The sequence below is a fragment of the Trichinella spiralis genome (genome assembly GCF_000181795.1).
Source record: "Trichinella spiralis strain ISS 195 chromosome Unknown Scfld5, whole genome shotgun sequence".
Lineage (NCBI taxonomy): Eukaryota > Metazoa > Nematoda > Enoplea > Trichinellida > Trichinellidae > Trichinella > Trichinella spiralis.
In genome coordinates, this window is record NW_003526944.1 from 3,081,923 (window position 1) to 3,106,710 (window position 24,788).

The 24,788-nt window shown below is 35.1% G+C and overlaps 4 protein-coding genes across 4 annotated transcripts; 2 read left to right on the forward strand and 2 right to left on the reverse strand.

Annotated features, from left to right (window-relative positions):
* The first annotated feature begins 6,727 nt into the window (after positions 1-6,727).
* Tsp_04360 (putative CUT domain protein) lies at positions 6,728-8,315 on the forward strand. Its single transcript, XM_003375126.1, has 3 exons — positions 6,728-7,442; positions 7,623-7,997; positions 8,263-8,315. The coding sequence occupies exons 1-3, from the start codon at positions 6,728-6,730 to the stop codon at positions 8,313-8,315; spliced, it is 1,143 nt and encodes a 380-aa protein (XP_003375174.1).
* A 3,176-nt stretch (positions 8,316-11,491) lies between these two features.
* Positions 11,492-11,938, reverse strand: Tsp_04361 (putative prefoldin subunit 3). Its single transcript, XM_003375127.1, has 3 exons — positions 11,890-11,938; positions 11,634-11,775; positions 11,492-11,600 (listed from the first exon to the last, which is right to left on the reverse strand). The coding sequence occupies exons 1-3, from the start codon at positions 11,936-11,938 to the stop codon at positions 11,492-11,494; spliced, it is 300 nt and encodes a 99-aa protein (XP_003375175.1).
* Positions 11,939-13,749: 1,811 nt separating this feature from the next.
* Tsp_04362 (One cut domain family member 3) lies at positions 13,750-14,528 on the forward strand. The gene is made up of 4 exons (XM_003375128.1): positions 13,750-13,783; positions 13,890-13,990; positions 14,151-14,310; positions 14,452-14,528. Exons 1-4 carry the CDS (start codon positions 13,750-13,752, stop codon positions 14,526-14,528), a joined length of 372 nt encoding a protein of 123 aa, XP_003375176.1.
* Positions 14,529-17,580: 3,052 nt separating this feature from the next.
* On the reverse strand, positions 17,581-20,870 carry Tsp_04363 (putative Low-density lipoprotein receptor domain class A). The gene is made up of 8 exons (XM_003375129.1): positions 20,642-20,870; positions 20,191-20,346; positions 19,521-19,771; positions 18,887-19,464; positions 18,156-18,779; positions 17,901-18,098; positions 17,631-17,838; positions 17,581-17,586 (listed from the first exon to the last, which is right to left on the reverse strand). Exons 1-8 carry the CDS (start codon positions 20,868-20,870, stop codon positions 17,581-17,583), a joined length of 2,250 nt encoding a protein of 749 aa, XP_003375177.1.
* Positions 20,871-24,788: the final 3,918 nt, after the last annotated feature.

Consider the following 24,788-nt stretch of genomic DNA (forward strand, 5'->3'; position numbering starts at 1 on the left):
AGTAAAATTTAAAAAAAAGTGCGTTTGCGGCTGCTATTTGATCGATTTTTTTACGTTTTATTTACCTCCTTTACTAACCGTGGACAAATTTGCAACGACAAATTTGTGCCGTGCGTCCTCAGGCGACTAAATGGAATAGAAATGATGCAGGGTCTATAATTTGAAAATGCGATGATCACCGGTAACTACCAGTTCACCAGTGATGAATTGTCACTTGGTAATGTGATTTCATGGAAAATATTTTGCTTCGAGATTAAATTTTCACAATTCAATAAAATGTCACAGTTGATGATATCAACTTGCTTACCTGTGATAGTCGTACAGATTTCTCTTATCCACTCACAACAAATGGCCACTATTGTATTGAATAATGAGAATTTATCATGCAAATATGCTACTTTTCTGTTTAAGAAACAATCACATAAAATACTAACAACAAGCACAAGCGTGCTAATAAAATAAGTAAATATTTACATATTCTTATTGCTACTTATTGAAAATGATAATTTTATGTGGAGAAAAAGATCTTTTGAGCATTGTAATAAAAAAAGTTTGTGATGTTAGCGTTTTGACAATTTTGCAGCTTTATAATTGAGCCAAGCTTGAGTTGCTTGATCTTTTCAATAGATCTGTGTGTGATTGGCTGCTTGTTATTCTTTTTTCTATTTATTTATTGTCTTCCTTTGGTGCGAATGTTCTGTTTCAATTATGCGGTTCATTTCTAATTACAGTCCACCATTGGTGAGATTAATTTTTCTTCTTTTTTTTTATTCGAACAGAACAAAATTATCCATTGTCTCCGAGTCTCAGTTTGAAATGTACGCTAACGCTGCTGGGGGTGTTGAGCCATCATTTTGCAGGTTTTGCCCTGACCAAGCCGGGATTGTATTGATCGCTTTGTCGTAGACTTGGTTTCCCCCATTTCCCATAAAGAATTCGGCTATTGCGTCGGTTTGTCTGGGGATGCATGTCTACTGAAATGGCGTGAAAAGAATGAATTATTTATTCTGCATCTTTTACTTGCTCGAAACTGCTGGACGTTTGTTCAAAAAAAGCAAAGCATATTTATTATGAACATTCACACAAAAAAATATATTCAAATAAGTGGTTCAACAGCATAAACAGAGAGCGTTGTTTTAATATTTCTTTTCACTGGTAAAACATGCATATGAAATTAGATTGAATTAAGCTTGCTGAATTGAGAATTTTGAGGTTGAGGGTTTTGCATTTTTTTAACGAGTAAATTTACAGTGCTTTTGTTTTGCTTCAAAAATTTAGTTCCTAAAGATTTTGCACTCACATCTGCATAGAATACATTTTTTAAACAGTAATTTTAATATAACGGCAATACGAGATATGGCATCTGTTTTCTTTTTTGCATACTTTGGAGAGATTTTCCATTTGTAAATATGGTAAATTGTGCAACATTTGAAAATTTTCCAGCGGAAGCTGTTTGGCATTGTACATATATGTATGTAATTGTTCCGTTTTTGAATAATTTTACACGCAATAACTTCTGTGCTATTCGTTTTTCGAGTAACGTTGCATTTTTGCACCATCGAAATTTGATTGAAACTTTCGGCACATTGGATGTTGAAATTTTTTTTCATCAAGTTGCTTTGGTTTATTTTTTATTAAAATTGTACTATAGGGAAAAGAGAACTTTAACTAACTGGTAGCTTGTGGTGCAAAGCGGAAGCTTGTAAAATTATTTTACAATTTTGATGATTCATTTGTACACGATGAGACAATTTCGACATGCAAATCATCACCGATAGTGGTGATTTGTTTTATACTGTTTGCTGAATTTTCAAATTGGGCACAGTAGAGCGTGGAACCGTTTGAAAAATCATGACTAACTTGTAGTTTTTGGTTGAAAATTTAGTGTTTGATCATCTAATTGTAGCTTTCACGATAATCCAACGTTTACGTCATGTTTTGAAAATTGCATCCACCAGTGGAATTTATTTCTATTCTGATTCAGCAAATCAGAATTTGCTTTGAGAAAAAAAATATATGTATATTCAGTTGCCATATTTAGTTAAGTTGAAATGAGGAAGTGTAATTTTGTAGTTTTTGTATTTTGCATTATTGTAATTGGGATTGTGTTTGTTTGTCGTAGTATTTGGAATGATGTGAGAACGAGAGGGAGAGAGATTGCAGATGAATGCTATACATGAATCATGAGTAGAATGAAAAATTGAGCCCCTGTTTGACCAGTACCATTTATGCACGACCGACAACGGGGGAAGCTATTTATCACCAGTCTGGCCGTTAGTTGGTATTACTCTAGCTGTTAGTTGCTTTGTTCGTCATGGTTGCGTGTGGCAGCAGCTTTGAAAAATATTCGTGCTTATTCTACTGCTCTTTCTCTATTTCTCCTTCCCTCTTTCTCTCTCTCTCTTCAGTCGTCGTCATCGTTGTCGACGTCGCGTTCTGCTTGTCTCTTAGTGGCTTGCGGTTGGCCGGCCGGCCGGCTATCCGTCAGCAGAAACGGCTAATTGTTCTGCACTGTTGAACACGACGGCTAGTATTGATTCTGCTCCAGACCGACCGTCGTTTGTCCTTACTTGGCCTTGTCGCCATTGAGACTGCGTTTCGGGCCACCCCAACTGCAAGCAGTATATATTTCTCTTAATTTTTCAACATTTTTACCCTTCATCTTCATCATTATCTTCTTCTTATTCTTTTATCCTGGAATACTAGATCTTGTTCAGCAGTATTGTTGCTTCCTTCTCACACACCATCTACATCAAATGTTCATCGCAGTACAACTCCTCTTATGAACAGTATATGATTTTTTTTCTCTTTATATTTCTAAGTTCATTACATTTACGTATATTCTCTGTTAAATCCATCAACACAATGTATACTGTATATATGCAGGGTTACTTGTTTATTTGTTAAAAAAATTTGCATGTTTCACTTTTGTTACACAACTAAGTAACCACTGTACAAGAATGTTGGTTGATGCATGTAATTGTGATGTAATCATTTGTTTAGTTTATTATTAGATTTTGATATTGAAAATGTTGCCTAATGAAATTAGAAATTGTTTTGATACGCATCATGCTGATGTAAATTGTGAGGAAATAATTGTATTTTTTTTCATTGGTTAGAATTTTATTTAAAACAAAGTGAATGAATGTAAAGTGTAATGTGTGTGTGTGTGTGTGTGTGTTCAAGCTTTGGGTGAGTTAGTTGTTGGTGAATCATGATTAGCTAAGATTCCAAATTCGAAAACAGCTAGTGCTAAATTGGTCATCCACGCGCACCAGGCAGTGCGTTGAACACACGCGAGACGCAGCTGCGGTCGGTCTCATCCGTGCTTTTCAAAGCAGGGAGCGAAAACTAGCGTACTGCCATATATGGGCAGACGCGTGCTTTGCGGCTGACAAACAAGCACAAAGTGCGGGTAGCGTTGGTCGGACTAATCCTTTGCATATATGGGCGTGAGGGAAAATCAATACTTTGCCACTAAGAGCTGCCGTGCTTAAATGGATAGGAAACGACCACGTTGGCAACAGCAGCTGCCGCGGCTACCGCCGAGGAAAATGGAGGAACTCAAACGAGCCACTATTGCTATATAAGAGACCGCCGACTGTCGCGCTGGCAAATCTTGCATGCGACTCACTGCAAATTGCCCAAGCTTACAACTACCAAGAACAATTAATCCAAAATTGGAACCGCTCTGTGTATGTAACTAGCTAACTATCCGTCTGTTCTGGTCGTTTTGTCAATCCTAGCTTTTCTGCTTTCTCATTTTGAGTCTGCTTGTTCGACTGTTTGTTTACTTTCAATATTCATAAATTTCTATTCGTACATGCATATACATATGTGTGGTATTTATTTGTTTCTTCTTCTTCTCCTTATCTGCGTAATGGTTGATAAAAAAATTTAATTTTTTCTTTGTCCCTGAAAAATACAATCATCGTTCCATTGTTTATAAGTGTGACTGTCAGTGTGGACAACGTCGTGTGGGTGACGGTGTCTGCACCCCAAGGACGTGTTGCTCAATGGCGACGCATGTCGCGACCATCTGCCCTCTTCAGTGAAGCGGCTGCTTCAAGTCTGGGATCACCACCTGTTTCCTAGCCAAGTCGGCTTTTACAGAAGGACATATTCCAGGTTTATTTATTTATTTATTCATTTTTAAATTACATCAAATTAAATTTACCACTCCTTCATTCACAAAGTACTTTATTCAGTTTTGAATTAATTTAAAATCTAAATTACAAGAATTAACGCTCATCATTTACTTCGCTTTACAACAACATCACGAACACAACTGGACGGTAATTTTTAAAAATAAGTATTTCCTCTTATTTGGATAATTAGTTTCTTAATTATTTTTTAAATGGTGTATATTGTTTTACAAACAACGCTGAATTCCGTTTTTTTCTATTTAAATTGTATTTCACTATTTCAGTTGTTTACGTCGTACAGTGCTTTCAGTTTGCACTAATTTTTTCAGTTTTTTTCTTTTTTTTTCCTTTTTGAATGCAACGTTATGTAGTGAAATTAAATAAGCTGAACGAAATGACCAATGGGTTTGCTTTTGTCTACATACGTTTCTTGTGATCAATGAATTTTTGTTTCATTTTGCCAACCTCAAGTCTTTCATTTATAGCAAATGATGCTGCGCTATACAGTATTCGGTACACGAAGGTCTTATATTGTCTTCAATTTTAATTAACCACTCATTTTATTTGGTCTGCAGATTTCAAATCAGCTATATTATCATTGTTTGCATTATTCTCATATAATCGCTTTGGAGAATTCAATATAAATATGCATGTATGAGACATATATATATATATATATATATATATATATATGTCTCATACATGCTATATATATATAGAAATTTTTTCTCAACTATTTTCATTAATCTTTTCACAGAATAACGAACGGACGAACGAATAGAAGCTGTTTTATACTTTTTGCACATTATTTCATTTGTTTTCATTGAAAACTTATATTCACGAGTGATAAATATCATACTGTGATGTTCTGTTGTTTGGTAAAGAAGTATTTATTTTTATTTGAATTTATAAACTCTATTTCATCTTTCTTTTTGTTATTACAATTATTCATTTATTGAATTCTTTTAATTATCATTAATGTTTATTTTATTTATGAAATGTTTTGCTTAATGTTAATTATTATCATTATCAAGTTCAATAAACATGATGAAAAATCAGGGAATTATTATTCAATTTATTTTTAAGTAAGTTTCAAGATTAATTTTCCACTACGAACAAATGTTATATAACATCCGGATAAGTTTTCTCGAAAATGTCTCCGAAGCACCACTATTTGCGGTATGAATTTAAGCTTAGCGCGCGTAACTAAGCTTTTTCTCTGTTAACGTGACTGAAAGCAGAACAGCTAGTGTTAGCAATGATGAGATGATACAAATTAGTGTCGCAGTTGCATTTTTTGTCGGTGTTGTTAAGACAACCGATGACATATCAGAGTGAAAAGCTGGTGGTGTGTAGTTTGTTTATTATGAGGAAAGGTTTTTTCGTTTCTCGTTTTGTTCAAACGAATAAAGCTTCTCCCATAATACACCGTATCCACTTGAATACTTTGAAAAATTGCTAATTTTTCCATTTCTTGATATTTAATTATTTTTGCTTCAAACGGACACCATGGATCTGTCTTATACTATTTGTGTAGCGTTTATTCGGTGATTTTTCTGCTTTGTCATATCAGTAACCCATACCGCAGTGTGTGCAGATGGGAGATGAAAGCAGCAGCAGCGTTGGTTTACACGAACAAGCTGATTTGTAAGTAAATCCCTTTTTGTCTTAGCAAAATAAGACGACCGGATGACCGGAGGGTTGAGGTGACCTTCGCTTGCATCTGTCGTTGTTGAAACGTGGCAATAATTATTGAAATGGAAATGCACAAGCAACTCTAGTTGATGTTCGTCCCCGGTGATCGTGAATCTTCTGCCTTTTTTCAGAATTCTACATTCATCATTACCCGTAGTAGTAGTGGATTTGGATTTTAATTATCTTATTCATCTTATTATTTATTATTCTCGATGTTATGGATGTGAAGTGCGAACGCACGTCTTTCTTGTTATTTTCAAAAGTGAAACTTTGTCCTTTCTCTTTGTATTCACTGCCAACGCATGATGAAGTCGAGTAGTTCGACGACGAATGCGACACTTGCGGTTGGTTCTTTTGCAAATAATAAATGCTCCTGTTCTGATGCTCGGATACGTCGGGTATTTTTCACGTCGACGTATTTTCAACGTGGGCTCCAATTTTGGTCAATCGATCGAACCAACAACGTTAGTGCGCCAGATGTTCTGACCAATCACTCGCGCTCAGGGACCTCGTGCAAGCGGTGATCACCGTTTGATTGTCACTAGATGGCGCTTTTAATTTAGTTCCATCCACGAATTGCCTCTTTTCTGCTTCTCTGATTCGCACGATATTTATGCGTGTAAAATGTCTGTGTGTCTGTCTGTTTGTCTCTCTGTCTCTCTCTCTCTCTCTCTTTCTGTGTGTGTATCTATGCGAATGTCTGTCTGCATTGGTGTGCGTGTGCGTGTTTGCGCGTCGTGTACACCGCCTTTTACACATGAGAAATTTTCTCAATCGTGAACACTGACATTCTGTAATAGCTTTAACTCATTGATAAACCGTTGACTTGTTTGAAAAGTGCTTCTCTTTCAAATAAATACATTCTTCATTTTTCAGCTTTAAATTACATGGAGTCGCTGATTACCGACATCCACACCGGCATATCTGGCGGGCCTGATGCATGCAACGGTTCAGCCAGCGATGCGATGATGGCTGAACTTAGACAAACTAGATCTCCGGCATCAGCAATGGGTAGTTTGCATGACGCAGGCGATTTTCGTTCACACGCTCCAGCCGGCTACCATACACTGAATGGTCGCATGTCTCCTTCATCGGTGAACGTACTTGGCTCAGTTGCACCTCTGGGCTTTGGATCAGTTACTTATGCCACGTTGACTCCCTTGCAACCGTTGCCGCCAATATCTACAGTAACTCAAATTGATAAGTTTTCCAATAACGTCGGCCAAGGCGCGAACGGCGGCGGAGCCGGTGCCGGTGGCGGAGGTGGGTTCACTTTCGTCGCCCAGGCTCCGTTGAGCAGCTTTATAGGCGGATGCACGCCAGCCTCGAATGCCACTCAGGCTAATTCGTACAATTTGAACGTCAAGTACGACTACGACGTGAAAGGAAGCCAATATCAGATGTCTCCTCTAACGATGCAGCCGTCGCCCCCGCATGTTCAACAAACGTCCGCCACTGCGTTCAACGGTTACGGAGCCTATCATCAGAGGACGCAAGCTAGATCCCCGAAAAGAGCCGATCCGGTACCTAAGATGCAGTTCGACGCCACTGCGTTCGACTTTGACGCAACCGGCGCAGGATCACTCATGTCCACACCAAACGGTGCTGCCGGTCAACCTCCGCCCACTATTCAGCAACAGCAGCAGCAGCAACAACAGCAGCAGCGGCAACAACAGCAGCAGCAACAACAACAACAGCAACAGCAACAACAGCAACAGCAACAACAACAACAACAAATGACACTGGGTAGAGGCGGCGGTGGTGGTGGTGCAAACGGTTCAGGAATAGGCCCAGGAGGACATCCGGCTGATCCTTCTACCAGTAGGCCCGTAAAAGGTAAAACTACGACGGGTTCGGCATCTGCGCACCATCACCATCATCACAATGGAGCCGCGTCGAACGGTAGCGCCAACGATCTGGAAGAGATCAACACAAAAGAGCTTGCGCAACGCATTTCAGCTGAACTGAAACGTTACAGTATCCCGCAGGCGATATTTGCTCAGCGGGTACTTTGCCGTAGTCAAGGTACGTTGTCCGATTTGCTGCGAAATCCGAAGCCTTGGAGCAAATTGAAATCTGGACGTGAAACATTTCGACGCATGCTCAAATGGCTTCAGGAACCTGAATTTCAACGCATGTCTGCTTTGCGTTTAGCCGGTACGTCTGATATTTTTTTTCTATCTACTATTTTTAAAATCTTTGAAAGGGAATTTTCATTTATAATTTGTTATTTTTTATTTGATAATTTTATTAGTGTTTTTATTTGTTCTTCGGGTTCTTGTTGTGGGCAAAATTTACGCTTTGGCCCAGGCGGAAGCGGTAGTCTACGATTAGCGTTGCCTTGAATGACCGCTAGCTCAGCCCTATTGTCCCGCGGACAGCTGGCCGCCTAATGACAAACAATACACTACTGGTCATGCAGGGTCATGGCGGCACATGTCCACACGCCATGCCGATCCGCTCGCGTCACGCTAATATCCAATTACCCCGCCTGCAGAGTGCATTTACGGTCACGCGCCAGGTTCGCTTCTGTAACAAATGGAAAACATGTCTGCGAGAAAGAAGCAGAAAAATAGGGTTTCTTCTTGTTTTTGAATTTGAAAGCGGTTGCCAAATTAAGCAGTATAACCGCTTGCTGAAGACAGTTTACCATTGACTGACTATCTTCTCTAATGGTTAGCTTCGGCTTTTATTGATTTTCTTCGCTTGCTCTTCCTTTCCGCGTTTTCCATTTTCACACTTCCACGCAACAGCGACAACTTTGTTTGGTCTGAATATATATACATATATATATATATTATCGCTGCTACACTTTTACGATATTCTTAGATGGTTTATTTAAGGATAGTATTTTTTTTCTTCTTGTTAAGGATGTTGTTGTTGTTGTTGTTGTTGCTGGTGATGTTATTTTTCTGATGAAACAGGAAGAAGCAAAGATTGAAGGACGTCTAGAGATATTGGGTACATTCGTCTCCTTGGAGACCAGATCATAAGTGACTGAATGAAAATTTGTATGCGTGTAACAAATTATTCATCACAGCAGTGATGAAAATTTGTATGTTCATGCGAATGATGTACGTGTAAAAATATATGAATATTTTTTTTGTTCTACATGCGCGGTCTAATAGAGAAAAGGAAAAGAGTCTAGGAAAGATTAAATTGAGAAAAGCAGACCGGGATAGGGGGAGAATGGGAATCAAAAAATGTGAAGTAAGAGAATGAAGGAAGAATGAGGAATGGAAAATGTCGAGGCGAATTTTGATGCCAAGCTTGCACTTGCTTTAATTGGCCAAGCGAGGAAGGCTGAAGAAGAGGCGAGGCAATCTGATCTGGGCTATCGGCAAATTTTGTCCCGTCTTTTGCTAATTGTCGACGACGCTCAAGACTTTCGTCCCATGAAAGCGGCGCGACGAAATTCCATTAGCGACCGTCGACTGGCTGCTGTGGAGGACGGAAGCGCGGCGCTGAGAAGTAGTAGCTGTCCTGAAAGCACGTCACCAACAGACACCGTGTGCTTTTGACGCCCGGCAAACGCACACGCAAACACCGCTTCTAAGTCCTTCTAAGTGAAGCTTCTTCAACAAGCCACTGCCTACGCCTTTTCCCTGTCTTGTTATTAGCATGATTTTTCAGTTCGAAAATTATCGTTCATTTTCTGCATCTGCACACATTATTAACAGGAGAATAATTTCTTTTTTCTTCTTCTTCAATTAAAATTAAATTTTTCAACGAACCTATTTGCTGCGGCTATTTTTTTCTCGAATTAACCATCCAATGCAACTATATAATTGTTACTTTGGCTAAATTTTAAATTTTAATCTCATCATTTTATTATAACATATTTGACGATCACATTCTACATATTCTATATTCTGACTAATGTCTGAACATTTATTGCACACAATTCTTGCATTGTTCTTTTTCTTTTCCCTTTGCGGTTATTTCATGCTTCGAATAGCAGCATCATCAGCCGAGTTGAGGTTGTTGTTGTTGTTGTTGTTCAATTAAGGAAGGTTCAAGTAATTTAAGCAATATTAGCTCAGTTCACAGTTAGATGAGTCAGAGAGAGCCGCAAGCGGTTGATGTGGAAATTAAATGTTCGAAAGTGAACAGTAATGACGGTTTGTTGTTATCGATTGACAAAAATGTATATTTATTGCGTCGATGTGCTGCTTATTCTTCGGCCATGTATTGCTTTCTGCTGCTGCTGCTGCTGGTGCTGATGATGATGATTCTGTTGGTTTTTTTGTTCAAAGCAGATATATATATATATAAGCGTTCATTTCCAATGAGCAAGTTAGAAAAATCAACGGCAGAAAGCTAATAGAAAAGTTGAGCTTTTGCAGATTATTGCAATGTATGATTGTGGTTTATAGTTAGGTTTTTTTTTCCTTTGTTGTTTCTTTTTTTGAATATCATCAGAGATCAAAATTTTTTGAAATTATTGAAAATACAAATTGCTTGTTGTTGTTATTGTACATTATGTACGTATTCCCTTAGGCAATGTATATTATGTATACCTATGCATAGGGTGAAATATTTATTTAATGAAATACCAGTATGAATGAGATTGCTTTTCTCCTCTTTCCAAGTTGTACAAGCAGTATAGGCTTTGAAATTTTTCATGTCATTGTAAAATGATTTTAATTTAATTTAATTTAGTTTGTTTTTTAGCCATTTCTAACAATTCTTTCTTTGTTAGCATTTATTTCTTTTATAAACTGTGTGAACATGCAGCTATATTTGTTTATTGTTCGACTGATCCATTAGTCAGCACGTCCAGAATAGGGTACAACGCATGAGTATGCATAAATTATTATACAGTAATTATTGTTTCTTTCTTGGTCTAGTATTTTTTTGTTCAGTGGTTTTGACGCAGGAAGTTTGTTAAATTCGATTTTTGACACGCCTTCTGCTGTTTCGGCAAACTGTGCGTGTGTTGAACAGCTGTATTGACAATTTTTTCCCCTTCTGTCTGTCCATTTTGCTTTTCGGAACGGTCTTTCAGGGTTGTTCATGTTGATTGGCCCATCGGGTTCGAAGCATTTTCTACACTGACCACTAATGACTGGGGCAGCTTTAAATTATACGGCTTTGGGTAATTTACGACAGTAGCAAACAAATGCGGTCATTTGTGGAAATTGGGCATGAATTTTTTATAAACATTTCAGCATGACCATTGGCAAATGCGGTTGTGTTGGCTGGGCGATCGTTGAGTATCTATTCAACTTTTACACAATGCTTGAACAGGTCGTAAGGACATAGTCCCTATTTGACCGAATTATTCACATCTGTCTTTCAATGTTGTATCCGCTAAGCTGTATATGTCTCTCTCTCTATCTCAAAGTAGTATACATTCATGCAGTGGACAGTGTTTTAATCGGACGTGGAAACAAACAAATAAATAAATAAAATGAGACTTTATGTTTAAATGTATACGTTTTCCAAATGTCGAAATTTCCAATTATGCAGTCAATGTTGTTCAGCTTCAGGCTGTGCTTGAGGTTCTTGTTTTCAAAGCGATGCGTAGTGTTGGGTTTTTATTTTCTTTGTAATTGAATCACCTGCTTCTGCCTCCCAGCCGGCCATCTTGTAGTTGCATTAGTTTGGCCGTCGACCGATCGACATTTAATATTCCATCTACAAATATCTCAGCTTGTCACTTTACGTTTACCATTGTTGGCGTCAGCATTTGCCAACATCAGTCTGCGTTCACGTTCTCTTTTCCGGATCGAATTGATCCTCACGTTGACTAATTCTCTATAATATAATCGTATTAATATAATACTTTACAAGAGGTGGAGAACTTTTTTTTTCTTTCTATTTTTATGTAGTTTAATTTTTTGTTTCTCATATTTTGCTTCCTGTTCATCAACTTTCATCCAACACCCCAGCAGTGATGGTTGGCAATTTTCCCCTTCCCACCCCCCCTCTCCTATATTTCGTCTTGTTTTTATCTATTTGTCTTTCTTCCATTCATGTTCACACAGGGAACGATCGATCAGAATTGCTTTTACTACCTGTTATGCGAAACTGAACGCAAACTGACGCTTTCTCTCTTCAACTTTCTCTTCACACACATTATCACTTAGCCTCATTTAAATTTCTATTTTATGGATGAGATGGTCTATTTTTTAATGATTTAGTTTTATATGAAAACTGAAACTACTCTCAAAGCTGAATCTGAATTTTTTGACACATTTTCATTTATTTATTCATTCATTCATTCATTCAATATCCAAGTTCTTCTTTCTGTATTTTTTTTGATATTTTTGAAAGGAAATAATTAATCTAATACTATTTCTAATGGAAACAATTTCGTTATTTTATTATCATTATTTTGAGTTTAAGAATTAATTCTACAGTTGATTGTTCATCAGTGGATCAATATTCCAAATCTAAATTTCTGACAGTATGAACAAGAGTAACAATGGTGCGTCATTTGTTTGTCCTTTGAAATTGTTATCCAACATTGAATGCACGTGCCGTTTATTAGATGCGAAGCAACCCGCGAACTATAGAATGGTTTTAATTTAAAATCCACTTTCCACTTATCAGTTGTTCTGACGACGATTCATGCGTTTAATTTTGAAAACGTTCATTATTTCTGCGTCGTTTTTTTATTTTGCAGTACAATTTTGAAACTTGAAAATGTGAAAAAAAACGATGGATTAAGTTGAATTAAAAAGATAATTTTATTATTTGAATTCATTAAACTAAATTAGTTATGAAAGGTTTTTTAAGAAAGCAATTATGGAAACTAATTTGCATGTACTATGAGCATTTGATTTTCATTAATAGCTGCATAGGAAAACTGGTAACTGAGGGAGGGGATGAAGGTAGGTTTTTTTTCCTTTTGATCAAAAATGAATTTTAGAAACGAAATTCAAAATTTTCTGCTGTTTCATCGGTCAGATTTCAGTTGCTGATTTCAAGTGAAACAAACGCACATTTTTTGTTTCCTGAAATTGTTATTATTATATACTGTTTCAAAGTAGAATGTTGGAAAGTTAAAATTTTTTGAAAATAAGTGAACTCAGTCAACTAAGCAACTCTGGCCGTCTGACTTGCAAACTCGTGATTGTTTCCAAAATATTCTTCCATTGGGATTAAGCTCCCCTCTGGCAGTGGCTTCTGATAACAAATACCTCTTTCGTAAAGCAAGCGGGTGTTGTCGACGCGGCTGTGGCGCTCGCATTCCACTCGCTGAGTTGAGGTGACACACACACACACTGTGTGGTGGGATGCGTGCCGTGGCTTTAAGCCTTGCTTGCTTGCATTTTGATTATCATCCCGTGTAGCATAAGCGTGTGAATTTGAATGTTTGCAAATGTAAAACGAAAGAAAAAATTACTTTTTTAATATTAAATGAGCAAATTTCAAATTCAGTTGGAGGAAAATATTTTCCAACTTTCCAATTGTATGCCCATACTAATGATTGTTACGATTGTGGGTAAAAAGTGATATTCTCATAAGCAGATGTTTGGAGAGCATCGAGGTGCAAACTTTCGGATTTGTTGTTTGCTGATGCAGAATGCATTTTTGACTGCATAGTTTATTTCCGCGCAGCTAATCTCAAGTCCGACAGCCGTCGGAGCTAACCAATTGAACAGTTAATCAGCAGAGAGTGTTCCGTCGGGTGGAAGATCACGCTTCACGCTCGAAAGACACAGCTTTGACTGCTAAATAAAATGTGCCATGACTTGTTGTGGCTTTGAAACAAGCACAGAAATAACAACGGCGGGCGTACGGCTTGTTTTTGTTTGGATCAAAGCTAACCTATGCTTTCTTTCGTCACTCGGGCAGGGGCATGTTTTCTATGTGAAATTTTGCTCTCCAACAACATAAGCATACACTTCAGAAAATGCGCTGGAAACTTTTTCGCATTACATTTGCATCTTTTTAATACATGCTCATCAATAAATTTCATTCTACGGCATACGGTGGCATTTGAATTTCCCATTTTTGTTTCAAACTATTTAGCCGGCTATTCAACTGTATGCATTTGAATAATTTTTCAATTTTAATATTTTTTTTCCTATTTTTAAGCTTGCAAACGAAAAGAAGAGCAACAACAGCAAGGCATTCATACTCCGGGTCCAAAGAAACCTCGTCTAGTGTTTACAGACATACAGCGGAGAACTTTACAGGTAAATAATGCTATTGTTGTTATCAAGCACGTTATTTGATAATTGATGTAAAGTGTTCGACTGTAACGTTATGGAAAATTTGCGAGCATTCTCAAAGTGCTTTGATAAATATTATATTCTGTGTTTTTTCAAAATAAATGAGAAAACATTATTGCTGTAGGCAATATTTAAAGAAACAAAACGGCCAAGCAAAGAGATGCAAGTGACCATTGCCCAACAATTAGGATTGGATGTTTCTACGGTGGCTAATTTTTTCATGAACGCAAGGCGTAGAGGTGCCGATAGGTGGAAAGACAATGATTCAAACGGATCTCGAGTAAGTGAACTCAGTACAGTAATAAGCAAGGTGAAAAAATTGATGAGCAGTGATGAAATTAGATTATTTTTTATAATCCATTAATCGACCTGTTCTAATGACGATGAATGAAATTGGATGAACGATTTATTTCATCTTCTTTCAGGCATGATCCCACCTGGACCGACTATTACGTTCTCCTTTCTTCAATCATTCCTAGTCCGGCTGACAAATTGCCGCTGACCAGTCAGTGGTGGTCTGCTATTTTAATACTTTTATTTTCTACTGTCTGGCTATTTTCTGTTTCAATGTACATTTTTTTTCTACTTAATTTGCACAACAAAACACATTCGTGGTGCTCGATTTTGATTTCCATTCCTGCTGTTCAACACTTAAAAATTCAAGGCTACTGGCTGGCCGATATTTTAATTTTCTTTTCTCTTCATTTTATTCTGCATAATTGTTCTAGCACCATAGTAATTAATATTTTTTTTTCTTTTACATATTGGGCTTTTGGTGTTGTTGGTTCGTATTGCATTTGTAAGTGGTGGTTGGAGACAGTTTAATTAGATAAAGATACTGTAGATATGAATTTGCATATTTCATAGACCACAAAACATGTATGTGTATTTGAGAAAAAAAAACAGTTTTACTATGTCATATACTCTCCCTCTCCAATGGTACTTCACTGCAATTGTTATGGAATTTTGTTAATTTCTCTGTTGTTGTTATTGTTGTTGATTATTATATTATTAATTGATGTTGTTGCTTAAGCCGTCGTGCTCGTTTGGGTGTTGTTTCAAGTGCTGTTGTTTCTAGTCCATTTGTCTTGACTTGACTGTTTTGAGGAAGCGGTATAAATTTGTGAATTTTATCCGTTTTCAACGATCATTCTCATTCTGAAAGCTGAACTTCAACAACGATACTGGTGACATTCTCTTCTCATTTTATTTTATTCATGTGTTTTTTTTTCAAATTATTCTTTCTAACCAAAAAAAGCAAATGTAATAATCGAACGATGAGCTTTACTCTGATCATGTGATATCAAAAATTTTCGCTTATACTCACGCCCTCAGTCCGGTTGCAGAGAAAGCTGTTTTTTGAAACATTAACCAAATTTGGTGTTTTTTCTTAACCATGTGGTCGAATCTCTCATTTTTATTTCTTTTAATTATTATTTTATGAAGTTCAGGCTTTTCGGCTGGTTCCTCAGCTAAGCTGATTTTATTGTTTCTGAGATGTGTAAATTTTTTCATTTACATTCACTTCTATGCATTGATGTTGTTTGTGGAAAACTTTCGTCGAAAAAGTAAAAAAGTCATTTCTGCAAGCTTTATTGGAAAATTATCTAATATTGTTCCAACAACGTTTCCAGCACATTGTATCCGCATCAATTTGGTGCACTTGAATGAAAGTAGTAACAGCATTTTTTTCACTTGTATGCACAGTTTGCTTGTTTTACGTACGTAACGGCACAATCAACGTTATATAGCGAAGAATAAAATTCTAAAACGGAACATTGTCACAATGTCTTTGCTATGTTATGCATAAAAGTATTTAAAAAACAATAAATTATTTAAAAAAAATGTGCATATAAAATGTGTATAAGTGATTAAAAAATGATAATAATAATAATAATAGGAAGAAGGATGTAAATAGATCTGTTTGCGTTTTCTAGGTGAATGACGAATTTTGTGAATCGCTGATTGAACAAATTTCTTCTTGTTCATTTGATGATGACGGTGAGTAAGAAGCGTTGACAAAAGCACATTTCTAAAAAGAAAAGATCATTAATAACTTGCTCGAATGATTTATTTCGCTTCATTTATTAATAGCATATGTTTACTTCTGTCGAACTTTCACAAGGCTGCATTGCGGCTAGGTGAATTTTTTCTTCTGTGTTTTCTGGTTCTTTTTCGAGAAACTGAACTTCAGCCAGTGCTGGATTGAAAGGATGCATTGAAAATTTTACTCCATTTCCGTATCTGTAATCCAATTGATTTATTTATTATTGTGCAAATAATCCATTGTTAAAACATTTAACATTCATTAATGTTCACTTCAGAGCACAAATATTCAAACTTACGTGCTCGACTGTGAATGATTTTTGGTGAATTTTATCAAAGAGCAGACAATAGCTATTGCAACACTGACTCCTGTGAATATTAATGTAATCAATGGCCATTTGGATGGAACTATGGGGCTAATTTCACAGTATAAACCTGCATGATTTTTTGGACAGCTAAATGAAATATTTTAGTTTGAATATTTACATAAATTACAAGAAATGTTGTACTCGCAAACAATATCAGTATGGTGATTTTCAGCGTCGTATAACATATGACATTTTCCACCATTTTTGCAAGCAGTGCCTTTCTCGCAGTTCTCTTGAAAGGTACTCGTACACCACTTCAGAGTACGATGCTAAAATCACAATTCTGCATTTCACATTTCATATGTCATTTATGATTATCACTGATTTGAAATACAAGCATAAGTGGCGTAAGTATAAGATAAATGCTTGTGTATTTTAAGTGTTTGTATGATACTGCTCAGTGCAAAATAATTCGCTTTTTTAATAATTTTTAAATGCCTTTAATTTAAAAATTCTTCAGAATTTTCAGTTTGCAAAACTGATGATTGAAATTAATTGATCATCATGAAATTAATGGAAGAAACACTGACCGCTTCATGTGAATTATTTACACACATAAATATGTAAATATTTTCCTATATGAAAATGCAAATTTTCCTATTTCAGCAATCCGTTCGCAAATGTTTGATCTTTTACCATTTTTAAACAAATATATAATGAGTGCAATCAAATTACAGAATCAGTCATACTTTTGGTAGAGAAGCTCAAAGTGGTGCGTAACAAGGTAACTGTTTAAATTATTACTAAAATTTTTCTTAGAATATGCATCAGTAAAATTTTTAACATATATTACATTATATTATATTATAGTATATTATATTATGTCATGAGTTAAATTTTGAGCAAACTGTTCTATTCGAGAGCTTATTTATTTTATACGTGTCTTGATGATTTAAAAGCTAAGAACTTCATTAAAAACTCTGTTTGAGCTCTGTTGAAATTTCATGAATAAATATTCCACTGAAAATTTTACAAACTTTACCAAACGAGTAGAATTAGGGCTGATGTGACATTGTTTTTTATCGTTGTACATGGTGTAACCTGACGGACACAGACATGTGTGTTTAAGTGGACCTTTTGGACTATCTCTTGGAGAAATAGTGCACAAATGACTGCAGTCATTTTCAGCGCAGGGATTTTCTAGAGCTAAAATATGGAAGAGTTAACTAATGTTGTATTTTATTACTTACTGAGTTTGAACTTTGGTTTTGATAAACTGGATGATTGATTGCTATTCCGTACGGATCGAATTCAACACTTTGCACTGAGCCCTCTTCACTGCCATTGAATATGCTCACCCAAAGCAATGATTTTGCAGTCCAGTCGGACCAAAAGACACGGCCATCAAACACGACCATATCGAATGGATGGTGAACACCTTTACTAGCTACCACTTCTCTGAGACGGAAGAAGATTCAAAAAGATCCAAGCAGATTTCTCAGTTTATAAATTATTCTTACCGTTCACTTCCGTCTAATCGGCTGCGTTCTATTAATTTATATTTAGCGTCCATCCAGTAAACCATATCACGTACATAATCTACTGCAACGGAATTTGGCCAACTTAATTTTTTATGATGAAGCACTTGCCAAGACTGGCCATCCATTGCAACCCGAATAATGCTAGCATTTGCGCCCCAATCGCATAGAAACAAATAGCTGAAAATATTGGCCATTTAGCAATGAGTTTCAAGCTGAGAGGCTGAGCATCATTACCCATATTTTGGATGTGTTGCCAAACCTCTGGGTCGACGTAAACTCAGCTTATCAAACACTGTACAATATCGACCGTCTTCATTACACACTCCTATCCGCGATAACATTTCATCTGCAAAATAAATGTTACTAGTTACCCAATCAACAGCAACGTTGACAAAGCTGAGAAATTCTCCAAATAAGCATTTTTCTTCATTATTGGCTAAACTGTACACTGAAGTTTTACGGCTAAATAAAATTTGTTTTTTCTTGTAATTGTAATCCAAAGCCATTATACGGCCATTATCTTTTTCCTTGCTACATTCTTCATCAAACAAGATGGTATAGTCTGCACCAATATATTCCTTGCTATTTATAGAAATGCTTCGAATCTGATGACCAATAGAAAATACTAAATGACCAAGGTGTTTATGTTTGAGTTTACAAGTGCGAAGGTTATATTCCAGGTCATATCCTTCTGAGCAGCTACAGCTGAAGTTTGTTGCATTTGAATGACAAAAATGATCACATTCGTCCGTATGCAATTCACAGTAGTCAACCTTTGGACAATGATCTTCACTGCTGAATAGCGAAGCCTGTCGCCACGTATTACCACACTGACACTCCACTCCAAAAGCGCCCTCTCTAGAGACACCATCATATTTGAACACAATAAGAATGTTAGGCTATTAGCCATGGTGGTTTTCATAATTTTTTGTTATTAAACTATGAAAAAGGACCGTTAGATATACCTGCATTTATTAGGACACCCGCCATTTTCAGTTTTGCATGCTCCACAATAGATGTGCTCATCGGATTTGTCATTGCAATCTGCACTGCCGTCGCACATTTTTTCACGAGGAATGCAAGAACCATCACTGCAAATGAAACTGTCTGAAGAGCATAGGTCGTAGAGGAAATCGTTATTTGGGCAGTCAATCTCATCAGATTTGTCTCTGCAGTCAGCAATTCCATCGCATACCCAACTTTCAGGGAAGCAAAATAATTTATCTTTGCATTGAAATTCATTCTCATGGCATATATGGAAAGTGGGACATTTGTGTTCGTCATCACCATTCGGACAATCCCTGAAGCCATCACATACAACACTGGTAGGAATGCATGGTCCCATATAGCACTTATATTCAAAATTTTTACATTCTAGGCGGTTTGAATATTCTTCAAACAAAAGATGATCCATGCATGATTCTTCATCAGTACCATCACCGCAGTCGTCCATTCCATTGCATATAAATTCTTTATCAATGCATCTGTTATTCTTGCATTTAAATTGATTTTCCAAGCACTCGTGTTCACAATGCATTTCATCCTGAATATGAGGCACAGATTTCAGACTTAACATTTATGAATAAAACATTTTCATACTTCTCCATTTGGACAGTCTCTTTCAAAATCACAGATTAGATCGACTGGAAGGCATATAGAGGGTTCAGAATTGCAATGGAAAGTATTGCTTGGACAATCTGACTTCATTAATCCCATTTTGACTGAGCAGTTTTGTTCATCTGAGCCGTCGATGCAATCGAATTCACCATCACAGAGCTTCTTCTTGCTTATGCACTTTCCATTTTTGCATCTGAATTTGTGAATACCGCATTTTTTCTCATTCTTTGCTTCTACAATAAGTATACTGTAATCTTTATTGGCAGTTGAAAATTTACTTCATTAAACCTAAAGTTGAACACTGCAGCAATTAAGTGTGCAAAATTGGAAAAGAAACTTTTATTATAATTTATTATCAGTAACCAGAATATCGAATTTAAAATATGAAAGCTCTTTGTTGCATTTATTAAGTTTAATTTTATGAACGATCAAATCAACGATTTAAATAACTTTAGCAATTGCAATCTGACTGCAAAATTTTACTAACACTAAAGATATCATTGTTATTATTAACACTACCAAATTTAGAAGTAATCCGTTCAAAATATTCCACCATAATTATAATAAAGCAAACTATATTTTGCTTATTTTTGTTGTTTATACAAGAATTTCAAGATTCTACTGTTTGGCTTTTCAAAGAATCAAAACTTACTTATAGAACGCTGATGCTTTTCAACGTCTTCTTCAGTGGTTACATTTTTTATATTTGGGCATATGCTTTCATCTTCGTTATCCTGACAGTCAACTTTGCCGTCACAAACTTTCTCCACAGGAATGTAAGTTTCAGATTTCCAGCATTCAAACAAATCTGTATCACAAACCAAGAAATCACAAAATGCAAAAAAATCACCAGCCCCTTTTGTGGTAAGAAATTTATGAATGGTAATACTTTTGCACGACTAATTTTATCCGTTTTATTTTAACTTCATCTACCACTTAAAATTTTTCTTCATCAGTGGGTACATCTCCATCACTATTTTTTTTACAAATTTACAAAAAAACCTTACGCAGCGTTTGTGCCTAATTTATGTTTCGCATGATAGCGCATAAATTAGTTTAAACGACTGAAAAAGTTACTGATCTGTGGAAAAGGGAATTCATACCTTCGCTTTTAAGTTTTTCAGTTTCAGTAGCTTTGCTACTATTGTTTGCTAAAAAGAAAACATAAAGAAGCAACAGCTTGCACAAATTATTCTTGCACTTCATGATTTGAAAAGAGCAAAGTTGAGCTGTTTTTGCTAAAGATGACGCTTCTGCATTTTGATTAACAGTACCGTGATCGAATTTGCATAGTAGAATCTCATTTTGACCGAAAATGGCCTTGGTCCCCATGTAGTTAGTTTCCAAATATGTTAAGCAGTAAATGTCGAGCATCCGTAAGTGTCCTTTATGGCTGTGGGCTTTAGCCTAAATGTTTATTAGTTAATTCAGCTTCATCAGTTCATCATTTTAAAGCACTGTTTTCAAAATATTTTTTATACTTCAAATAACTGCATAAATTAGAACAATGCATCACGGTGCATCATTTGTCCAATTTTTGCAAACTCTGAGACATAAAATTTTGCATTCGAAAAAATTATTTGAGAACTTCATTTTATTTCTTTTTGATATTTATTTAGTCTAATGTGATCATCTTGTTTGCGATGTTTAAATATTTTTTGTTGTGAATTTTGATATTAGCATGACTTAATTATGATTTTTGTTTGTTTTACTATAGTAGGATGAAAGATTTAAAGTTGAATTTTACTATTAGCTGATTTGAATAAGAAATGAACACTTTCATCATATGTACCACTGTAATACTTTTTCTGCATTTTCAGTATGAAAATTTCGATGATATATATTATAATTTTTTTATATTTCACATTTATAAGTTTCATCAGCTTTAAATGCTCTTTTTGATTTGCGAAATTGATGAATTGCCTCCAGTTTGCAGCATAAACTGTTATACTGAAATAAGCTTTCAAATTCTCTAAATATCAGCAGAAAGGAAGTATGGTAATTTATTTCTAAAGAGTTTTCAGCATTAGTGTTTATATCAATCACATTTGAACAAAGCTTATTCGGATTTGCATATTTTCGTAATAAATCCCATAATGATAAATGAATTAGAAAATTGTTCAAGAAGCAAGATACACAATTTGTGAAGCAATTTAGCAAAAATTCAAGGACAACAATGGTAATCGGTGTGTGGTAATTTCAATTACCGGCTGGTTCTTAAGTACGAAGAATTACAGTTAAAAGTGACAAGTTCGATTAGACAATGAAAGTAGGGGGCAAGACCCTGTTCTCATTGACTCCAGCTACTGATGAACAACTGAACAAGGAAGTAACTGTTTGCTAAATGGCAGGTGACATTGTACCAAAGGTCGAATAAGATGGAAAAGTTTCACCACGATTATGGTCGATCAATTTCATGACCAGTTTATTATTATTTATCCCAATTAGCAGTCATTTGTACTGTTTGGTGCTGTTAATTAAATGTGATTGCGAAAAGTTATAAGGAATTGATTTTAAATTTCTTATAAATAGGAAAATTCTTATCTGCAAATTATTTTATGAATTGGTCGAAAATTGTTCAGTGGTAGACTATGAAAAACTTAATAATCATTTGAAACTGAATACGTTTTTAAAATGTTCCAAAGAGTAGTAACTTTTTTTAAAAAATAAATTTAAATTTTACAATAATAAATTGAAATATTTTGTTCATGTGAAATATTCGCTTTGAATTTGCAATTTTTCTTTTACAAACAAGTTTTTGATCATTTCCAATTGCACTAACTTGCGCATCATCAATGCATGACTATACTTATTTATATATATATTGTTTTCCTCCATTTTCAATGTAAATATTCACATCACACCATCGCCGCTGACAGATTTCAATGTCAGCCGTTTGGCAGATAAAACGAATTGAGTTGTGCTTGAATATCGATAATATCGAATGTCAAAAATATTAGTGCCATTTTGAAATGCTTCACAATTTGCTTAACAGCTGTCAGCTTTATTCGTGATCACTCTTATGTTATTTTTTTATAATATTAATGTTATTGTTAAGAGGTGTTTTTTGTGGCTTCTGAGTAACAACAGTTTATGAGAGGAAAATTAAAACGTTTTCTTTTTATCAAGCGAGCAGCAACAAGCGGGCGATTACTTTGCCAATTAGCACTGGCAATTTTCATCCTTGTTTTAGGTTAATATTTGAAAATATGTATAAAATTTAATTGTGAAAAAACTTGTTATCATATTTATTAATAAGCTAAAAGAATATTATGAATAAATGAAAAAAAATTAAAATATTTAAACAGTTGAACAAATGATTACGTGCTTGCGTCTGTGTGTCCATTTGTTTTGGCTCTTTGAAATAATTTGAACATTTCTCTTTCCGATGCATTTTGCCGATTAATGATCAGCAAAGGTTGGAAAAATTCGATTGCACACAACCGTCAAAATTTAGTCATTTGATTTATGTTTTCATCAAGCACTTCAGTGGAACAATTTGTCACGGCAAATAAACATTCTTAGCAATTTTGAAATGCATTTTTCTTTCCCATAAAATTTCTGTTTCCAAATTGGCATTTGTGCAATCAAAAATTCATTTCATTTATTCAAAATCATATATTTGATTGTTTGAATAATTAATTATTAATATGTTTGCATATTTCTATTTGTAATTTTCATTTTATGAAACGAGAAGACACACATCCGAGATGTACAATGTATATGAAGAGCATCAGATGGAAGAAATAAAAATGCAAATTAATGCAAATTTTACAAGCAATGCTTATTTTTGTTTGTCTGTTTGTTTATTTTGTTGAAATTTTAAAAAATAAGCTTTGAAATGATTGATAAGAGGAGTTGTGAATTGTCATTTTGACAAAGTGGAAAGATTATTTGTCATTGCATGCAGCATGGCATAGCATGGCTTTGTGAAGTTGATGAAATTTTCACCAAATGTTTCTTCAGCAGACGTTTTTTCCTTGCCAGACAATTTTAAAACCTGATCTTACTGTTGTTTATTGTGATGAAGTGTTTTGCATTTTCTTGTTGCCCATGCTCATATATTTCTTGCAATGTGTGCCAGTAAATTTGGCCCTTTTTGTGTGCTCTGTAGTGTAGTGTACTGTAGTGTAGTATAATGCCTGCATGTTGTTCTGTTCCGTTTATGGGAAGAAGTTTCGGGTTAAATTTGACGTCGTCAACTGCTCTCATGAACGCTGCTGTTCTTTGAAATTATATGAACAAAAAAGAAGATTAACACGAACAAAATACTAACTTTTTTGTTTTTTAGTTCACAACTATTCTGCAACGTTGTGGAAACTTGTATGATGCATTGCATAGTGTTGTTTCAAAAAAATGACTGGAATTTAGCATAAATTTATTTAGAATAAATTTTAATTTTGTTGTGGTTAATGGAATAAATCACAAAAGTGAAATTAATTTGATTGCTGCACTGCTTATTTCTTTGAATTTCATTCTTGCTCACGTGTATCATGCGTAGTTAACATGACGTTGATAAGATTGTGAATTTGTTTCTATTCTTACTTCTACTGATGGCTCATTTTGAAATATTTATTTATTCCTTTATTTTGAAAACTAGTAAGTAAAAAATATTGTTCAACTTGCTATTGTTTTCTTTAAAAATCAAAATCCACCAAAATTTAATTAAATTTAAAGATCAGAAAATGAATAGCAACAGGCGAGCGCATAACTTGTTGAACATGATGAAATAATTTTTAAATTTATTGTCTTAAATTTTCTCGAACAATCATTGCAAGCATGCGATAAAAATTCAAGTGGCTCTGTTAATTACTTTCTTCCTCGGGCATAATATTTCTTTCCATTTTTATCTTCAATAACAAGAAATAAATTATTGCTATTTATTTTCTGATATGGCATATAAAAATAACTTTGAAAACAGCACAAACACTTTGTGAATGCAACGTGAAATGATAAATATGATACATTTTTTAACATTTTGAAAAATATTTTATTAGAAATTGATGAAGTTGAAATTTGTTAACTGATGATCAACTTTGTAAATTTTAAAATATCACATGCATACAATTAAATACTACAAGTTGAGAGGCATGAAATGCACTTGAATTCCATGCTTCGAAGAACAGTTGTATTCAAAAAATTCAAGATATTTCTATCAGTACAATGTCTTTTCTGACGATTAGATTTTATCTCAGATCAGAATAGAACGTGGTGATTTTTCCCAATGAATCAAGAAACAAAACAAATATT